This window comes from Folsomia candida, unplaced genomic scaffold (assembly GCF_002217175.1).
Source record: "Folsomia candida strain VU population unplaced genomic scaffold, ASM221717v1 Fcan01_Sc006, whole genome shotgun sequence".
NCBI lineage: Eukaryota > Metazoa > Arthropoda > Collembola > Entomobryomorpha > Isotomidae > Folsomia > Folsomia candida.
The window spans coordinates 9965666-9986345 of NW_019091198.1; the positions used below are offsets into that span (position 1 = coordinate 9965666).

The 20680-nt window shown below is 39.9% G+C and overlaps 1 protein-coding gene across 8 annotated transcripts in view; it reads right to left on the reverse strand.

Annotated features, from left to right (window-relative positions):
• Positions 1-176: 176 nt before the first annotated feature.
• Positions 177-20680, reverse strand: part of LOC110851116 (homeobox protein cut) — a 124589-nt gene continuing 104085 nt past the window's right edge. For 4 of the 8 annotated variants that reach the window (XM_035852703.1, XM_035852707.1, XM_035852699.1 and 1 more), the window contains 18 exons: positions 17376-18047; positions 8542-8698; positions 8215-8472; positions 8080-8137; positions 7967-7976; positions 7689-7870; positions 7514-7607; positions 7290-7414; positions 7062-7181; positions 6718-6976; positions 6274-6602; positions 6044-6192; positions 5736-5925; positions 5613-5650; positions 5381-5526; positions 5084-5301; positions 4896-5010; positions 177-4820 (listed from right to left, as the gene is read on the reverse strand). In XM_035852703.1, the coding sequence (XP_035708596.1) occupies positions 4354-4820; positions 4896-5010; positions 5084-5301; positions 5381-5526; positions 5613-5650; positions 5736-5925; positions 6044-6192; positions 6274-6602; positions 6718-6976; positions 7062-7181; positions 7290-7414; positions 7514-7607; positions 7689-7870; positions 7967-7976; positions 8080-8137; positions 8215-8472; positions 8542-8698; positions 17376-18047 (3587 nt within the window). In that variant the 3' untranslated portion in view covers positions 177-4353. The remainder of the gene's footprint in view (positions 4821-4895; positions 5011-5083; positions 5302-5380; positions 5527-5612; positions 5651-5735; positions 5926-6043; positions 6193-6273; positions 6603-6717; positions 6977-7061; positions 7182-7289; positions 7415-7513; positions 7608-7688; positions 7871-7966; positions 7977-8079; positions 8138-8214; positions 8473-8541; positions 8699-17375; positions 18048-20680) is intronic. The other 4 variants (XM_035852704.1, XM_035852700.1, XM_035852702.1 and 1 more) reach the window with 4 other exon arrangements.

The window sequence follows — 20680 nt, forward strand, 5'->3', positions numbered from 1 at the left end:
ACAATCGTCGTTGTTATTTTAAATCATTTTATTCACATCTCCTTTACATAAAGTTACCAACAAATCAGCATGAATGTTGCAAATATGCAGTTACAGTAATGCGACAAATATATATTCATGGCTTTATGCTTATGTATGTGACAAAGAGTTGCAAAACAAGGATACTGCAGAGATGATTTGATTTGACGTATTTTATTTGCACTGAACATGAGTGTGTGTGACGTGACATCATCAGTTCCTTCATTTCTTAAGTTTCACACAAATTTGATTGATTATTGTTCTACGCTAGTATTAACAATGGCGTTAATATTGTTACGTATTATAACCATGTAAACTATTAGATATTTACATTAAGTGTTAATCTCAAACATTTATAATTAATTAATACCTATACAACTAGGTAAATTTAGGTCAAGAAAAAACAACAGAGAAATTAGTGTATAGTTTAGAAAATTGCATGAATGATTGCATGATATGAAATTTCTATGAAGTTAAGGTGATTCTTATCTAGTGGAAATGTAAAGATCATCTAAATGTCATAGGTATGTATGTATATGTTACCACTTATGTATGCATGTCAACTAATTTAATGCATATAATGCGATAATTTTAATCGTTCGTTTTTTTGTTGGGTAATTATGAAGATTGGTTAATTTTTTCCGGTGAATACCGCACGCTGCTGATATAGCAAAAAGTAATCTCATCGTTTCTAGATTTCATATTGTATCATCATCCAGTTCGGGCAGTCAGTGTTGTACTTAAAAATTAACATTCATACAAAATCTTTACTGTACAAACTATTGTGATATCTTAATACAAAATCAAAATTTATCCTTTGTCTCATCCTCAGAATTTTTTGTATCGTAGAGAAATTCCCCCAAAAAATTGTATCATATCCATTATTTTATTGAATCTATATATTTAAGCACATCCGAAGTGTATAGACATAAAAAGTACCAATTTGGGTTTACAACAGACTCTGTGCTGGGATTGTGAGCGCGTATGTATTTACATTGAAAACGAATATTATGTATGTAAAGAGAGATTTATTGTGTAATTATAACAAGACTTACTAATTAATTATCATCTTGACTATCATACGGCTGGTCCAGAAGTCCTCTCTTTTTTTGTCCCAAACTCCTTCATTCATGCTCGTTTCGTAATTATTCCTAAATACGTAATCCATTCATGCAGAAACCTAATAATTGCTTCGTGGGACCTAAAAATCCATATAAAACGATGCGTAATTCGAAGACCAACACGTTGAAAAAAAGAGTTTCTTTTTTCCTGTACAAGGTTATTGAGCAAATGAAAAGTTACTAAAAATAATATGAAAAAGCGACAAATAAAAAAAAATAGCAAACAAGTCTGAATTTTTCTTTTAAAATTGCATTGTGGCAAGTTGTATTTCAATACAAGATTATATCATTTCGTTTATCATCAACTGATTGGTTATACAAGACGGCGTTGAACGTATGTATTTCGAAATAATAATATAACGATATAAAATCAAATAATTATGCTATTGTTTTTACATAACATGTAAAATGCATGGTGGGTACTTGTACTAAAACACCGAGAAAAAATATTCAATAATTCACAAAAAAGCTTAAAACAATGATACAATACGAGGTAAAATTAAATAAAGCTACAAGCTACACATGTGTAAATATGCATTTTACTTATAAATGTATGTATGTAACTAGTAGCTAAAAATGTGTATGAACTAGCAATATATAAAATGGTACTACATATTTACGTAATAAGCACAGCAATAAATAAAAGGATATGAAAAATAAAATTTATAATTGCTACTCTATCCTCCTCCTCCTCCTACGTAAGCTTACACCTACATCCACGTGATTTTGTGTCCATTCATTAAAACCATTACAACTTAAAGTAAGTTTAGCACTACTGTTTCTCATACAGCTAAGTATGTAAGTAAATTGCGATCCTTCGCACTTCTTTCTGCATGGGATGCATGCATGCACTCATTTAATTTAATTATTCGATTCCGAACTGTAAAGCCATAAATTGCTACCATTAAGTGAATATAATCACGACCTTTCCGTGCTTGATGACAGTCTCAACACATATTTTTAGAGCGTGTAAGATACAAGACGAACAATGAATAAGGAGATTTTTATTCTCCTAAAATTTGGAAAGTACAAGACTCTTTCTTCTTCTTGGTATTATTGAGTTGGTTGTCTGTGCAGGTGATTTTTTGACAAATGTACTAATTTTATTAGTGGTACAACAGGTACAGGGTACAGCGTCACTTTTTTTCTCTTAAACGAAATTCACCGGTCATGATAAAAGTTAAAGCTGTAATTGTCATTATTCTGATAATGAAATGAAGACGGGGGGAAAAGAGGAAGACTGGGCTGGGAAGAAGGTCAATTGGTGAACAATTTGGTGAAAGTAAGTTTCTTTAAAGTGACCAAAGGCAAAGTGCAGTTTTGGAAATGTTTTACGAGTAATTTTGAAGTAAAATTCATGACTTGGAGAAAGCTGAATATTACTGAAACACTTCATTACTCGCACTTTCTGAGTACAAATAATGATGTATTTAGCAGCATATTTATGCATATTGAGTATTTCGAAATTCGTATTATTCTATGTATAACCAACCACCAAGACAATAATGATAACGGTATTAAAACACAGAGTGCACTGAATGATTAGCTATCCAAATTCACGCATTATAATAAATAACTACTTAACTGACACCGAAGTTAATTTAATTGGGAGTGAGTTTAGATCATCCGCTTATGAAAAATATACTTTTATGATAAGAGTATTACATGTAATTTTCAATGGAACGGCTCACAATTCAGGCCTGAGTATTTTTAAGTTTTAGAGAATTAGACAGTTTTATACGGTAAAGAAAAACCTCTTTTTGGTTGAAAGAGTCGAATTGTGACCGTGTCGAGAGGCGAGTATAGTTTTTTTTGTATAAATGGAATCTCTCCAATGGGGGATAAAGAGATGGAGGGTTGCGTATAGCAGCAAGTATGCGATAAGATAAGTAAGAGAATAATTAGAAAATGGGGTTTCGTCTCGTTTCGAAGAGTACATTTGTATCTGTTTAAATCGCCACGTGTGTTGGTGCTACGTAATTAATTACCAATAATTCAGAACAGAAAAGGCAGGAAGACAAGAAGGAGCTGAAAATTCCTATGAGTTGAGGATGACAACGACGACGGACATGTTGACACCGAGCGAATTACTGACCTTAGGTTATCAAGTGGCTACATATACACACAAGAGGAGGACAAGTGTAGAATTAAATAAAGATTACAACTGTGAGCGAACACCGTGGAGCTGAGATTGGACTGGACACCGTTGACACCGATGCAATATGGGTAACTTCATGTGTGTTTGTGTACACTTGGTTCATCAAATGGATAACTTTCGTAACTTGGTAATTTTTAGCAGTATACATCATTAAGCGGCTGTATGTATATGACGATCTCTATAACTCCATTATACTGATAACCGCAAGAGGTGATAGTCATAGTTAAGGTTTGCTAATAATAATAATAATAATGCTAATAATAATAATCGTAACTTTTCAAGTAAAAAACTTGACGATTCCATTCCACGTCAACTACTCCGCATACGCAATGTCACGACCCCAGGAATTCTGGACGACGACGTCGACGTGTACTGTAAAGCCTGATACAGAGACGACTCACTACTTCTACTGCTACTACTAGTCCTGTAAACTAACATATAACTGGGTAAAGTCATGAATATCACAAAATTAGATTCCATTGTATCGTAATCAATGAAGTCGTGTGGTTCATAATAATAACAAGCAGACCGATTAATGTAATAACTTAATACTAGCAAATTGACTCTCTACCTTCACCTCCAAATCGAGCATCGTCTCGTCTCAACAGTACATACAGGCGTGTTTTACACTACACATACACTACGTATACATACGCCTATTAGTACTTTGAAAGTGAAAAACTTGCATAACATTGTAGTAATAAAACTGCATTAATTTGTCAATATAAAGGTAGTAGTTACAAAGGGTATGATATATTATGTATGTATATTGTATATACCAAGGTGTAGAGATTCACGGGAATAATTGCATTTACATTGCACAAATTTTTACTTTCTTTCTCCCCACACACTTATAAATTATCTTAGTACTCTTTTTGTTGCAGTTGCCATCAAGATGACCTGGCCACGGGAATCATGCCCTTACACAAAAAATTGTCTTTGTCTTCTTCTTCTTTGAGTGTGTGCAGGTGTGTGTGAAGGTGTGTGGCTATTTTTGGGGTAATTCAATATTATAGGGGCCAGACTCGGGTAACTATCAACAGCAGTCTTAGAAATTTAATCCCCATTTTCATCATCGCTCTCGACTTCCTCCTTTAGCTGGACTTGCTCTCGTTTTTCCTCCTTGTCGCCATCTTCTTCTTCCTCGTCGTCGTCGGCGGCGGCGACGGCGGCGACGGTGGCGGCATGAGCACCTGGAATAATGTCTTTCTGTTCCGGAGTACTTTCCTTTTCTGCTTTCACTTTCGCTTCTTGAGGTTCATGAGATTCCTCTTCGTCACTTTTACCACCAACAATTGAGCCTTCACGAGAATCGACGTATTTCGGCTTGACAGCCTCGGACGGTGAGTTTGGTTCAGGCCTTTCCTTGTTGCCACTGTAGTTTATCGCGTTTTGAAACACACAGACACCGTTGATAACTTCCTCATCGTCAGAGTCGTCATGCCATGAGGGGTTGAACCATTGTGGGGCAACGGGCTTCCGACGGGAAGAACCAGAACCAGGAGCTACTCCGTGCTTACCTCCTGTGAATATGGGAATATATTTGGTTAATTAAAGTAACTAGTTAATTAATTATTATATAAAGAACAATAGTTTACCTGCGGACATGGACTTTTCGGGTAGCGAGTTCATTGACAAGGATAATGACTTTCTTTTGCGGTGAAGCGTTCTGCTTGAATTAGATGCGCACGAATCCTCACTTGCAACACTTCCCTGAAATACAAAAACACAATAACGTGAGACACATTGTTGAAGGAGAAAGTACAGAAAAGAAAGTGGCAATTGCCTCATTGTCATCGTCTTCATCTTCCTCTTCGAAAAAGTCATCGTCTGAGTGCACCCTTGATGCCGTGTTACTAACTGTGAGATCTAGGCCTTCCTCAATAGACTGGTCGGACTGTTGTCCCATAAATGAAAACATTGGGAACTTATCCTTGTGCAACTCCAGTAACCTCTGATGCAAAAGTAGCCGGAATTGAACAGGATCAAACGGCTGAGAAGCTTCTGAACAAAAACACAAGAAAGAAAGATAAAATATTGCATTAATTAAGTTATGCCACATTTTTATTTAAACTGAGCATACCTTGAACTAAGGGGGACGAAGTCTGCTGCTTTAATCGCATTCGATGATTGTGGAACCAATTTGTGATTGTTCTAGAGGAAAGTGCCAGCTCACGGGCCAAAAATTCAATAGCTGCAATATTTGGGTATGGATCCAGAGCAAATGCGCTGAAATTCAAGAAACAAAAACGTATAAAAACTAAGCATGAGCATTCATAAAGGATTTGCGATATCTCATTTCAAAAATTACTTACAGTTTTAAAGCTTCTTTTTGCTCTTCGGAAAATAAGACCTGTAGAAACAGTATTGATTTATAATAATTTTAACATCATGTTCAATGTGCAGTTTTTTCACCCAGTTTATTTCTGCACACTTACTCTTTGCTTTTTGTTTGGCGGAGCTGCAGCATTGCTACTTCCTGGACTGTACGAGTCGTTGGGAGAATCGTTGGAGTTATCGGACGAGCCTTGAGTCCCAGAACCGTAGGCGTCCATGGGCGAGTTCGAGTGGGGGAGTCCCCTCTTCCGCTTATTCGCCTCACGCCTCTCGTTCTTCAAATGTTGCAACCTTTAAAAAAAGAGATGCTTTGATGCTACTTCAAATCTTATTATCAGTATTTTTAACTAGTCTCGTGGTTCTTAAATGCTAATCACTTGTGATAGAAATTAAATTGATGTAATATTACCTCTCAACATTTAAGGGATCAGCCAACCAGAGTTGCATCCTGATAAATGGTTCTCTTCCTTTGATGGACAGCATGTGCCATGGTTTTGGTTTGGACAACAATTCGCTCACAGATCCTTGCGATAGACCAAGCACCGCTTCACCAAATATCTGAAATCAACCCATTTCTCATAAAGCTAATTGACCTTTGAAAAATCATTCCCAATAATATTTCACGGATTTGTAGCAAACCTTTTGCCCAATATTGTTGGCAAGAAGGGCTTCCTTAATTTTTGTCGTGATGAGCTGCGTGTCCAGGTCTTGGGTTAGGGCTGCCATTTCATACACGCTGGGCTGAGGCTGCAGCCCTGGTGGGGGTGGTCGATGGTGAGAAGCAGAATTTGGAATGGAATTTCCAGGAGAGGAGGAGTTTGACTTCTTGATAAAGTCATGAACCATGTTTGGAACGATCTGCTGAGGTGTAGAGGGCATTGGTGGAGGTGGCGGTGGCAGAGATGACGTTTCAACCTTAATCGACAGCTCGGCCGGTTTCGCAGGGACTTTTGCGGAAGTAAGTGGAGCTAAAATTAATAACACTTAATTGTAAAATTTTGGTGTTGTTATTAAATTGTCAATAATTAATTTGTGAAATACTGAAAATTTGGAATTATTTTGATAATTTTGTAAAATTCGTACTTGGATTTCCTGCATACCCACCGGTTCTCATCAATTTTTCCGGAGCAATTTTATACTGTGAAGCCACCAACTTGTGGACAGCGTTCTCATCCTCCAGAAACATTTTCATACGAATAAATGGTTCTCTGCCCTTCTGTGTGAGCATATGCCATGGTTTGGGTCTGGCCAATAAATCACTGACGGAACCTTGCGACAGACCGAGAACAGATTCCCCGAAAAGCCTCTGAGAGATCGAATATTGACTCAGTTGCTCCTTAACCTGTCACAACAAAGAGGTCCGTGTTGTACGACTCACAGCCACATGAAACGTAATCATGATCAGTACTGACCAGTCTGTGTCTTACCTTGCGAACAATATCTTCAGTATTGAGATTGTTATACTGATCGAACTGTTGCTGGGTGATTGGGGGTAGCACGGCCTTCAAAGGTCTCTGATTAGGTGATGCCACGGATGGAGCGGTGGGCTGTTTAAGTAAAATTACAACGTTATCATAATATCCAGAGAATGGTTATTTTTTTAATTTTATCACAATATTCAACAATGCATCACTCGAAACAGCATGGAACAATACCTGAGAAATGAGGGAGTTGGTGATGGATGCCATACGTTGCAGTGGGGAAGCGTTGGAAGAGTCGTCCGCATTTGACGGGGGAAGAATTGAGTTTAAGGGTGAAGGTGCACCAGAGTTTGATTCACCTGATAAATAAAAAAGACATATTTTTATTAACCTATTAATTTGGCTGATTCAAATCAACTAAAATTCTGAAAGGGTTGTTCCCACTTTGAGGAACTTACCGACGCTCAAGTCGCCTCGCTCACCTTTAGGTCGTACCAAGGAAAACGCACTTCCCACGTGTCGCATAATGTCCGACCCATCGTCCTTGTCCGACTGTATGGGAGAAAATAAAAGGATTAAGGTGATGACGTCATCCGGACAAGAGTTGCAAACTATTTAATCAAAAAGACTTACCTTGTCGTCTTTGTCTTTGGTGTCGAATGGGGAAAGTCTTTTCGGCATGGTCAGATCTTGAGCACCGCTAAGCCCATTAATATTTGGGAGTGGAGCACCGGGGTGGAAATGTGGCGGGGGAAATTGAGGGGAGGAGCCGGATGTGGATGAAGCAGCCAATTTAGCTAACTCCCTGTGATAGGCTGCAATGCAATTGATACATACACATTTAGTTAGAAAAACCTCAATCTAAACACATTCCAGACAATTAAGTCAGAAGCACCATTATCAAAACTTACCATCCAACGCCTTCAGAATACATAGAAAAAAATACGGTACAATTAATTTCACAATTCCTAATTTTGGCTTTAAAAAGTTGCAAAATTTGAGTCAATCAATTTCTCAGACTTACCATGCGTATGTCCTCTCGTTCCAACAAGGAACCCCCAAAGAGGTGAGGGAACAACAAGCTGTGGAGAAAGAAAAATGGTCACACATACTTTTACCCCCGTGCGGACGCTTAGTATCGAAACAGGGTCAGCCTTACCTCTGATAGTGCTCACGGGGTATCCTCGGGTCATCCAAGGAATGGGGCAATCGTATTCCGGCCAGCTTTGCCAATTCCTCCTGATAAATGCGAGCCACTTGCTCCTGAGGGATGTCGTCATTCTCATACTTTCTCATCCTCCTCTCACGCTCGCGGTCTCGGGCAGAGGAGGTGCTGAGGGGGGAGGGACACTGCCCATTGTTATTGCACCCATTATTGTTGACGCTGAGGGGTGACTTGGAGCCCCCACTCTCATCACTAAGAAGAAAATGTTAGCTGAATGAAGTCCCGTTTTTTAGCATAAGATCGCTGGTTAGTCTCACTTACCAGAATGAGTCTTGAGTCCCACTATTGTTCATGTTGTGACTTCGCTGCTGCAGGGCCTGATTTGCTTCTGAGAGAATGTGCGCAATGCGATCTTCTGCTCCAGAGTCTTCACATCGGAAGGAGGCTGGTAAATTGTTGCCATCTTTTCCTTCAACACCAGGAGAGACCATACCAAAATCAGCCATATAAATGTCCGTTCATAACACATTTGTAATAATTTATTGGCTCTTTGACTCAAAATGACTTTTGCGTAGGTAGAGGCAAAGTTCTTATTGGTCAACATTTTGGGCTACAACTCCCATTTTAAACAATGCATATTTCATATTTACCCAAACTTGTTCAATCCAATTCACTAACTGCGAGCCTCTCTCTGAGAGATGAGTTAAGAAGGAGGAATGCTATACAAATCGTAGAAGAATACGACGACGACGTGTCTCAGGTGAGACTGGTCTGCATTACATGTTCATGCACCATTATCCTCCTCATACACAATATTGGCAAGAATTACTAGAGTTTTTCAGAGAACAGTATGATTCTTGAAAATTATTAAACGATTATTGTTACGACGAGTAGGTAGGAGACTAGGCAATCAAGAAAACTGCATAAAAATCACATAAGTCATTCGGAAGGTGAGATTGATTGGGCATTTAGGCCGGAGTGTCATTGAAACAACACCAAATGTACAATATGATTTTGTAATTGTCAACTTTTATAAATTGTGAACATGCACAAACCAAAAAAATATACATATAATCTGTCCATCCATCCATTCAAATAAATAGATAAATATGGCCAATAACCCTTTCCTACGGCTAAACGACGTACGTCAAAAGTGGTTCAATTGAAGCCAACAAGACTTGAATTGAATTGAGATGACGAGAATTTTCTGTACTGGTCGTCACATCTGCATCATCTACGCGATGTGTAAGACATAAATCCATGAATTATTGATAATGACAGTAATGGTTTTTGCGTCTACATGCACAAAATATCGAGGAGGTAACAGAAGCAGGACGACGACAACAACAACGATAGAAAATATAGTTCCACCATCAAAAGTCCACCACGTTTCTCTCTCTTTTAAGCAGCAGCATTAACAGCAATTATTATGTAGCTTTACTACTCCGATCGTGTAAATCGAGCGTAAACAGCTTCATTTTGTGAGTGAGTGAGCGAGGAGTGGAGTTATTACACAGGATTTCCGTTCCCGAGTCGAACCAAACCAAACCGATTTACCTAGATCCAAAAGATATATCCAGAGATAATTTTATAAAAAAACTGATTTGCAGCTTTGAGAGGAAATGAAGTTCGACTGCTAACAATTCAGCACCACTTTCCACTTGATGGACTCGCCTTCAGCTTATTGGACTCGACCCCCACAACATAAAAAGAATATGAACTCTGCAACTAGTAACTACCCACTGAATCAGAAATGAACACGCCGTGTGTTGTTTCCTTTCCACCACACTGTTAACTCTCCTGACTAATAAATAGTCGAAAAATACCTGCTTTTGAGCCAATAATAAATGAGCTTTTATATTCCAGCAGCAGCACAATAATAATAATTCTGCAGAGAGAGAGGTGAGGGTATCAAATTGAATACAGCCCATCAAACACACTGCAATCTCAAGATCTCTCCTCGCGACCGGTTCCAAGTTCCAGTATTTATCTGCATTCAGCAGCTTAATAATAATGTATTGTGTCTGTCCAGCTAGCCATTACTACATTGACCAATTGCCATGCCATGGGTCCACCTGAGCCAAAACGTCAATACGCAGTCATAAAAGAGAGAGAGAGAGAGGGTTGAAAAAACAATGAGTTGGTGGGTCGACAGGAGCCGATCATACTTAAGTATCTGCATAATATGCATGTAAAAGGATTCATACATTTTGTTGCTTTGGCTTTTTTGGTGGAGGAATTCTGTGAATAATAAAATATCGGATTGAGATGAGACTGGTGGAGTTGGTATTTGGTAGGAATTGAGCAGGCTTTCCTCATTATTGGGATGCTCTGGGGTTCCCAATGCTAATAGGAGCGATGCCCATTACCACATTAATCTTGCCTTAATGTGAGTGCGTCTTGGAGTTAAAAATCAGAAACGCATCTTAAAAGGAGAGTGTCGGTTCACCTTTTCCATGTACGAGGCTAACTTATGGCTCCATAATGTCAAACGTTATGTGCAGTCATATGAATATTATTGAGACAATAATGGCTCCATGAGAATACCTTTGAGCCGTGAGCTCATCCCACCGCTGCGGACTGATCAAGTTGGTTTTTCAAAATCCTATCAGAAGAGATCAAGCTAATAACGTGAACAAACGACTATCGAGTAATCGCTTCGCACTCTTGAGGTCCATCGCGTCTTCTTGGGGCTGCAGACAAAAAAGAGCAGTTTACCCCAGAGGGCCTTCGACCAGAGAGTTGTTCCAAGTCGTTAAGTTGGATCATAACCATACTGTTTATGAGGATATTTTCTGTCCATCTTTAACTATCAAATTTACATTCAAAAAGGGTTTGTCAAGCTGCTCAAAACCACTACACCAACATCCCATTGTGCTCTCAGGATGATTCCCCATGCTGGCTGGCTACTTCTCGCTGCATCTCCATCATAACTGCAATCCCACACTGAGGGAATGGATGGACCAAGTATCAAAAACAGTAATTTCAATAAATAACGATTATCGCATTACAATACTTGATGTAAATTACTTTGATTGCACAATCCTCCACAACCCGTCAGTCAAATGGTCTCACTGATCATCCCAAAAAGCAGGACACTAATGAGCCGCCTATTCCACAACCTGCGAGCTTTAATGCTCCTTTCACACCGAACCCTCCGAGTGTCAGCTAGCCAAGAAATATCACCGATTGCTACGACATTAAGTTTTCCATTACACTTGCATAACGACCTGCTCCCTAAATAAGCAACCACCACATCTTCTCAGCAACATCGTCCAACCATGCATCGTCTATTTTCTTGGGTAAACACACACCACCACCACGATGTCAACCTCGGTCCCAGTGTCAAAACATTACGTAACACCCACCACTTACTAAATATCATCCTTTCATGATAGCTCTTTTGTCGTCGTTTTAATGAATATTAGGCCGGTTAATATTTAGAGCCCCCTAATTTGACCCGCTATGAATGTATGTACAAATGAATGACTGGCTCTCAAAACTTGATAGCAATGAGGATAAATTCACTTTGGGCAAGTATGCTATGACACGATGCAGGTGTGCGAACCACCTTATTTTTTTAAAGCAAATAGCTGATGTCATTATTAAAATGTGAACATTTATAAATGTTGAACATAAAATGAAATCCCGTTCATTGAGATCTTAATAATAATAAATAAAGACATTTTTTTTCTTTAAACTTCACTCTGCGCCCAGAGTCAACTTCTCCTTTGGTAATTATTATGTAACTTTCTCCTCGTGACAAGATGCACTTAATTGCATATGCTCATAGATACATTTAGATATTTGGAGGTATGTGTGTTCTTTTTTCTTGGAATGAGATCCCCCAATAATGACTTGTCGTCTGGCGTGCGCGTCTCCTGAGAGGTTGTTCCCAGAAGAAGAAGAGAAAGACGGGATAGATAAGTATTTAGATACACAATTAATAAAAGTGCGTGGGTATTTCCGTCCTATGCTGGCTGACACACACCTCGTCGTTCTGGCGGATCTGATCAAAGCGGAGGATGGAAATGGAGCAGGAATGGATTCGACTGACTACTGTCGGGAGAAAAGAACATGACGTGGAGAGTATCGGGAGAGGAATCATTGCATGTAAATGAGATGGTACACATAAATTTGAGTGTTACGATGATGTAAAGTGGAGCGTATGGATACTTGGCATCACGGATTGAGAGATATTTGTGTGTGACAGAGGTGGATTTGATAGACGGGGTGGATTGGAAGTTGTGATGTTTTTATTCCTGGTTGATTCGGGCAGCAGAAGAGAACGGCATTTGAGAGTCAAAATTGTTTCAAATCTATAAATACATATCCATGTCAAATAGCTATTCAACAGATTTTGAACATCTGGATAGAATAGGAAGAATCGAAAAATAGATTCGAGGATAATAATTGTGGAGTGCCGACACAGTCTCAGAGTTTTCTAGTTGACTCTCTGTGTGCCGGTCCTCTCACTTAATTGGCATACCAAACCCTTCTTCTTCTTCTTCTTTATAACCTTCCGAGATGATCCCTCGTCTTCTTCTTTCCTATCGCAGCTTTTCCCTTCCCTTCCTTTTCACATACGTGTCAATCGACTGTAAATTTTGGCGACTGTCTCCTCTAATTTGTTCCACACCAAAAATATCATCTACCACCAATCACTATCAGAGTATCAGTATATCCGTCTCTCTCTTCTCGGAACATCGGCTCATCACATAATACGACGACTTATTACATACGTACCCCCACCACCACCACCACGAACGATCGAGATTCAGATACACACACGTCTCTTCCTCTAAACGTTCCATTAACAAAGTGACAACTTGGCCCATGCGTCGTTATAAATAAATAAAGTTCATAATCGCAGACCAAAATTAATTCATATCAGAGCAACTTGTTTGCCTCATTTATTTATTACCTTTATTCCTCCCTCCTCTTCTTCGTCTTCAGAAGAAGAAGAAGGTTGTGGAGAGAAGAACAAGGAAAAAAAACTGGCCTGCTGCTTCGTTGTAATATTTAATAATCGTTCCACCGAAAGAATTTCTCACTTAATGCCTGCGTCTGTTACATGCATGCATGCATGCATATTATTCCTCCATTATTATCATCATAGTGCCACATGAATGAACATTGCCTGCACAACTTTCCTTGAGAAGTGTGCACAAAATTCTTCTCTGGCTGGACTACCATTATTCCGCTTCCTATACGGAGAGAGACCCTCCACAATATAAAGAGCTACCTACCCAACTGCTATTAATATTGGGCATGGAGTTCCTTATTGGAGAATTACCAGAGTGTTGTTGTAATGAAAAAATCAAAGAGTCGTTGATCGCATGAGTGCACAGCATCATCCTCATTACAACTAATTGTTCACAAGAAGAAATTTACGAGCCAATATCTATCTCATGATCATCTTGGTCCGCGATCCCAAAACAATAAAGCTCTTCGTCTTGGATGGGTTAGTGATGATGATGATGATGATCATGGTAGTCTGCACCGCTTTGGAGGAGATGATGATGGATGAAGGAAGGCATGATGCACATGTGGACACACGAATTTATATATATTTTCTACATATGTATACAGACAGCAGCGCCCACCTTTTGGCAGTTGGATGGTTGGCATACGATAAGACAAAGAGGAAGCTGGACTTGTTAATTGAAGTGAAATAGTTCTAGTGAAGAGATAAAGGAGACGATTAGTGGCCATTCCAGGCTACAATTTGATGTTTGTTTGTGGCGTTGATGAGCTACATGCATGGAAGTTGGCAGCAATAATAATAATACATATCTAATATCATGATCAGTAGTGGTGGTAGTGGTGGTAGCCGAGATGCTGGTGGTGGTTGTGGGGGGAGTTTGATGGAGGTATCGAAGAGGAGGATGCTTATTGTATTGTTATTACATATTACTGCGATATGAGAAGGTCTGAAGGGTGATTAAAGGGTTTGAGGAGAATAAAAATCAACGCATAAAAAACTGGGAGAGAAGTTTTATATCTTTTGACGTAATTTCCGTTTGCATTAGAAGTCATAAATTTTTCAAGGGCGACTGATTTTCTCCAGCCAGAGCAGAGCTCCTTATATATGTACCAACCATGCATGTTTGTAGCTACTATTTCGTGCTGGTTTGCCTAATATCCATTGTGTTCTCAATTCTCAATCAACGTAACGTAAGCCACGACGGCGAAGAAGAAGAAGACGACGACGACGAGAGAGCGAGGACTCAGGCAGACCATGCAATGATGATACGAATATTAGAAGATGGGAGTAAGATGGGCCCATAAATTTTAATTTAACTGTGAACCTTCTCTCATTTCTTGCCTCATTCTACCGATTGTTCATCACCGTGCAAGGTTGATGATGATGCATGCATTATTGAAGTGAATTTATTTAGTGAATCCATTCCGCAACGCACTTTTTTCCTCTTAATTGCGATTATAAAATAAATATTCTTGGAAACCACAGAAGCGTAGGATTCCTTTGCTCTGTAACAGCACACAGGATAGCGTATATCCTTGCATGGAAATAACAGATCGGTGACAGTGGCAGCCACCACGTTATTACAGATAAATGTTGGCATAATGAATAAATTGTCCTCATTCTTTTCCTCTTCTTTAAGGCATTTATAATATTTTTAGATGATGCTGATTGTTCTGGGTGTCCAGTTCACTCAAAAATAAGATATTGAAATTGTTCATACATACATACGCGCAACCTTCTTCTTTTATACATAATTGGATAATGGACCTGTTTTTTTCTCCCGTCCTACCTTCTTACCCATCGTATCAACCCTTGACTTCTGGTAAAGAAAAGCCGAGCTGTTGATATGAACTTGCCATGGAACGTACAAGTATTTAATACTCGATACGATATTTATTATTGCCATTCCGCATCATTGTAACTTGTTCCATACGTGTGCAGTTGTGGTGTGTGAATCATTGGCCATATGCGCTGTTTAAAATTCACGGATGCAGAATCGTGGAAATGAAGTGGAATTGAATGTATCGAAGACGAGCAAGTCAGTCGGGTAACATGGGTGACTTGATGCATGGCTGTTTTTTTCTGCTGCCAGGAACTGAGATAGATATCATGATTAAATCGACCAAAGACACACACATGCTTGTCGTTTTTCGGAGTTAGCAATACAAGACGTAACAAACAAGTAAGTACACAACTAGTCCTCTGTTTCTCTTCCAACCAAGCCCATTGACATGCATGATAGCGGATAGCGTAATTTAATATGGAGTGAGTTGATTCCACGGCAGGAAGACGAGACAAGACGGGACAGGAAAGTTCGATTTGTGGTAATGAAATGTAAAAGTAATAAGGAGACTCTTGTAAGTAATAATAAGTGCACATGGCCTCCTCGCATGGAGGAAAGTACGTATGTACATATTACTAAATAATATTGAGTATGTAGCAGTGTATCCGATGGGAGAGGAATATTTAGTTCGGGGGAACAGTTGCGTCGGTGGGAAAAAATGATTGAACAAGTCATATGAGACAGGAGATTAGTGAACGAGTGGAGATATCTAATCCGTGGTATTCATAATGCATGATATGCACTCTTTCTTCACATCATCCTTCAACAGCGGCAGCAGGGAAGTCGAAGAAACGGAAACTGTTTCTGGGAGTTCGGTGTGGTTGGTAGTTGGTACTTTCCTATGTACGTTTGGTGATGATGTTGGCTGATTACTCACAAAAATTCACATCTAATAATTTGCTCTTCTTCTTCGCATGGATGAAGAAAACCACTGTTGGAACAATGAACTGGTTCGTTGTGGTCCGCAGCCAGCTTGACTGATTTTTGTACACTGGCCACCAACCAACTAACTACTGCTCAAGTGGTGGATGGATCGAACAGCTCGGACAACAATGCGTACATATATCTAGAAAATATAAGCCCAGTGAGAAAATTGAGTAAGTAGAAACATCATATTTCATAAAAAAAAATAAACAACGGCGAACCCATTAATGTATTTTTGATGAGGTATAAACAACTGATGATCCCCGCCGCTACCACAGAGCAGCGTCGTCGGGAGGAGAAAAACTTTTCTTTTCCTCGACTAAATCAGTACAACTTTTCCCATCTCTTTACTTACTTTTACAACCAATCTGCCCAAGTCTCACAAAACGAGAGGTTGTAATAACTCCTAAATCCACATCTCCTCCGAAGGAGCTCACAACCATCAACAACATTAACGACAGGCCAGAAATATAATATATAATATCCACATCTAGATTCGTCATTATTACACAACATTAGATCAACATCAACCAAGCGGCGGATAATATTTGGGATATTCATTCGTTGGATTGGTAAATGGTAAATCTCTCCCTGCCACATTCATGCACAAGCCAGCTACAAATCTATTTACTACTTACTGAATATTTCTGGTGGGGGTCATGTCTGTGCTCTCCCTTTTCTTTGCAAAGTGCCCATCAATAACATTTATTTATTTCGAGGCTCATTTTGTTTTGTCGGAAAAGTACCAGATTCGTGCATACATATGTTTCTCATCCTGCTGCTGCTGCTATATCAATCTAAACTTCGATTAGGATTGATCCAATTAAGCCTCGTAGCGATTGCTCTGCTCAATCTATAATATTTTTGATTGGACCATGTTTCAATTTTGAATTTGTTATGTATGTCCACTCAACAGAAGTAGCAGAACGTATGGACCAAAAGTAGCTATGACATGGGATGTGTGATCATTATGAGGTATTCCGTTAAGTGATATTTCAATTGGCTTTTATGCAGTCAATAAAGCTCGTATTATTAATTCAGTCCAACCATCAGCATGTTCATTATTGCCACTTCTTGCTACATACATGAGAGAAAAAGTGATGCTGTAATAATCCGAAAAGGATTGAAGAAAGCGAAGGATTGATATGGTTTCCCCTTCATTCTCATGTCTGTGATAATCATTGATGGTTAGTAACCATTAATGAAATGGGTGAACAAATTTGACCATTTTATTACATGATGCGACACAAACTTGGAGAGAACTTTGCCCACCAAGAAAAAAAATTAATTACCACAAAAAACCGAGTGCAATAATAGCAGCGATACTAACAATAATTACCAAACGTAAAGTCATTTTGATCAAAAATGCAAGAGAGAAAGTGTCACTAAAGTCAGTCTTACCTTTCTTGGGGATAAGTGATTTGAGAAGCAGAACAGAAGCGTCGTCTGCCGCCCATGCATGCATTTTACGGTACGAGTCGCGTCCCTTTTCAGTCAGTTTATCCCACGGTTTTGGTTTTGAAAGGAGTTCACTAACAGTTCCTTGGGACAGGCCTAGTACGTATTTTGCAAAGAGACGTTGCCCAATGTTGTGAATGGATAAGAGTTCCCGGACACGGCGAGCGATTTGCAGCGTGTCGAGACATTGGGAGCCAAATTTGTCCATCGAGTGTCGCAACATTTCTTGCAGTTTGGCCTCCATCGGGTCACTCTTGGGGATGAGGGAGTCCTCGTAGCGAAAGGGGAGTCGCCCCTCCCCATTCCCACCCCCCACCGACCCGTTGAGCATGGACTCCCTGTCCATGTTCATGTTGGACTCGCTGTCGTGAGGGGACTCGTCCTGTGGCGGAGGGGGCGAAGGGGACTCGGCGTTGTTCATGTGGTGGTGGTGACCCCCGCCGTGTTGCTGGGTTTGATGGTGCAGGCCAGGTGGAGACGAGGCGAGGAGACTTCGTTCCAAAGAACGTCGCCACTGGTGAACAATCTCATCGCCCAGAATGGACCCGAAAGCTTCCACGGGCAGGGCGGCTGCTGCGGGTCCCAAGAGAAATCTGGCTGGCATCATTGGAGAACCTGTTTGGATTCGCAAAAATTCGCTCATCAACTTGTCAGTCATTTGTCTAGTTCGCGTGTCAAACATGGGAAATGTGTCTTGTGAATCCAACAACATCAACTCAACCACCACCCCACTTTCCTGCAACACACATTTCAGAAGCCGGGTAGCAGTTTGTGTGTGAGTGGAAGATAGCAAGTTTGTAGTTGGAGTAGTATTTAATGTAGTGGGAGTAGTAGTAGAAGTAGTAAATGTGTGTCAGCAATGCCATGTACCAAAAGAGAGAGAGATTTAGAGACTGAGAGTGAGACAGAGAGCAAAATGAGGGTGGAAAAGTGAGAGATCGAGGAGTGTGGTGTGGTGCAAAATAAATACCAAATTGGGGAGAAAACTCCCCTCCCTCTCTCTCTGACGACGAGAACGACCACGTTAATAAATATCTGGTTCGGTTCGTGGAGGAACATCGGGTTCTAATCAGACCGAATTCAGAGAACGAACCCTCTTTCCATCCACTTTGTCATGTAACGGATCACTTTGACTCCACTTTGATTCAACAGATAGGCCATTCACTTCTGCTTCGTGCGAATCATCCAGCCACTAATACCCCATCCTCCGCCAAGATGACGATTTTATTTCTTTCGTGCTCTCATAATTAAATCAATTAAAAATGAAATTACAGGAATTAAACAAATCAAGTGAGCAGTGTGGAAGAAGAACTGTGATGACACATGTGTCGGGAACTGCTTCGAACAAAAGACGTCGACGACGATGACGACGGCTGAGAGAGCAAATTAAAATGATTCAAATAGTTCATCGAGCATGTTGCATGGGAAATAGCAGCAGCCGCAACAGCGGAATATTACGAAGGACAGGAAGAAAAAGGCTGTATTTATGTTGATCATCATGCCTGTGGTATGATGTGGTACGTAATAAGACGCGGTTTGAGATATGCAATGCATGCACCAGTTTTATTGCCACAAGACATTTCGGGGGATCGAATAATAATTGGTATGAAGAGCTCAAACTATTCAATTGGGTACAATTGAACATTGTAAAAGTGGGATGCTCTCGCGATGGATGGAGGAATGACGACTACATGAAACGGGATGCAATTGTGCTCTCCAACCATATCTACGACCATATATATTCCACTGTGTGTGCGCAGTTTTGAATATTTTTGAATGGAAGTGCTATTTTTAACTAACAGAGAGACAGAGAGAGAGAGGAATAGATGTGGTGCATGTGGATATTAATTAGATCCCCATTGAATACTCTTTTCCTTTCGTTGATTTAGTGCAGTCAAAGCGGCAACTTCTCTCTTCTCCTCCTCTAATGCATGCTTAGTTATTATTATTACTGCTAAAATTCGACAACTCGAAATAGCAAAGAGACGACGAGAAGAACGACACCGACGACGATACGATATGATACCATTCTCATTATAAATATGTACCTGATGGCAAGTGCAACACCAGTTGTCTCACTTTTCTCACGAGTCAAATCTCAACTCGAAATCGAGTCGTGGTAATGTCATCGAATGGGACGGGCAGCAAATTGCTATCTCTGATGCTCGTAGTAAGTAGTAAACTCTTTTAAAGAGACGGAGAGAGAGAGAGCACGAGTACAACAAATCGGTTTTCATGTTAGCCCTTCGTCTTGTTCCCCGTGTGTAAAGTAAAGTAAAGTAAAAGACTTATTAATCATTAGGAGGGAATGATTGCAAACATGTATTTTTTACACCACCACGGGTATAAAAAACGTCTATATACGCAGTACGGATTGAGCCAAAAAGTGTAATTGGACTACGTACATAACACAATTGCTCGCATGGAGTTAAACTATGCAATAAATCAAGACAATCAATGCTATAATTTAGAGAGGATGATGCTATTTCGTAGTCCACGGACCCATGCAGCAGATCAACAACCAACACCACACGGGCAGAGAACCTATAGATAGGCTGTTGTGGAATAAGAATACGAATACGAAATCAGTATGGTCGATCAAAAGAGATGATGGAGTGTGCCGAGGAGGAGGCTAGAAGACGAAGGAGAAGAAGAACTGATTTAAAATTCAAAGGGATTGGTTTCTCGTTTAGCATTTGCTATCATACACCTGAAGCTATCATTTACTCGTTGTGTGTACATGTTATTTTACAATACATGTTGCATGCTGAGTCCAATTTCCAATTCGATAAGGAATCTCGACTCAACCCAACCGAAGCAGGCTCTGAATCTCATCATCATGCATTCTCCCAGCCAGCCAACTCGCTATCCTCGGACAAAAATCTATTCCATTCTCACCACCAAAAACCAGCCTCATCATCATCATCATCTCCTCTTCTTGACTATTATCTCACGAGCTCCTCTTCATCATCATCAGCCTCTCCTACCCGTCTATAATAGACCAAGGTTTCTGAGCCAATGGCCAATAAGCAATCGCCGATAGAGGTGTGTTATTGACTATTGGCTGGTCAGTAGTGGTGGTCCATGTATTGGTTTGCCTAGAGATGAATCCTTTCGAAATGCTTAGTCAAAGTGGACGAGTATTGAAAGAGAGATGCATGCAATCAAGTTCATTTGCTCGTTGCTTGCTAACCAGTATCGCCACCACCACGACGACGACGACGACCAAGCGTCCAATATAGGAACAT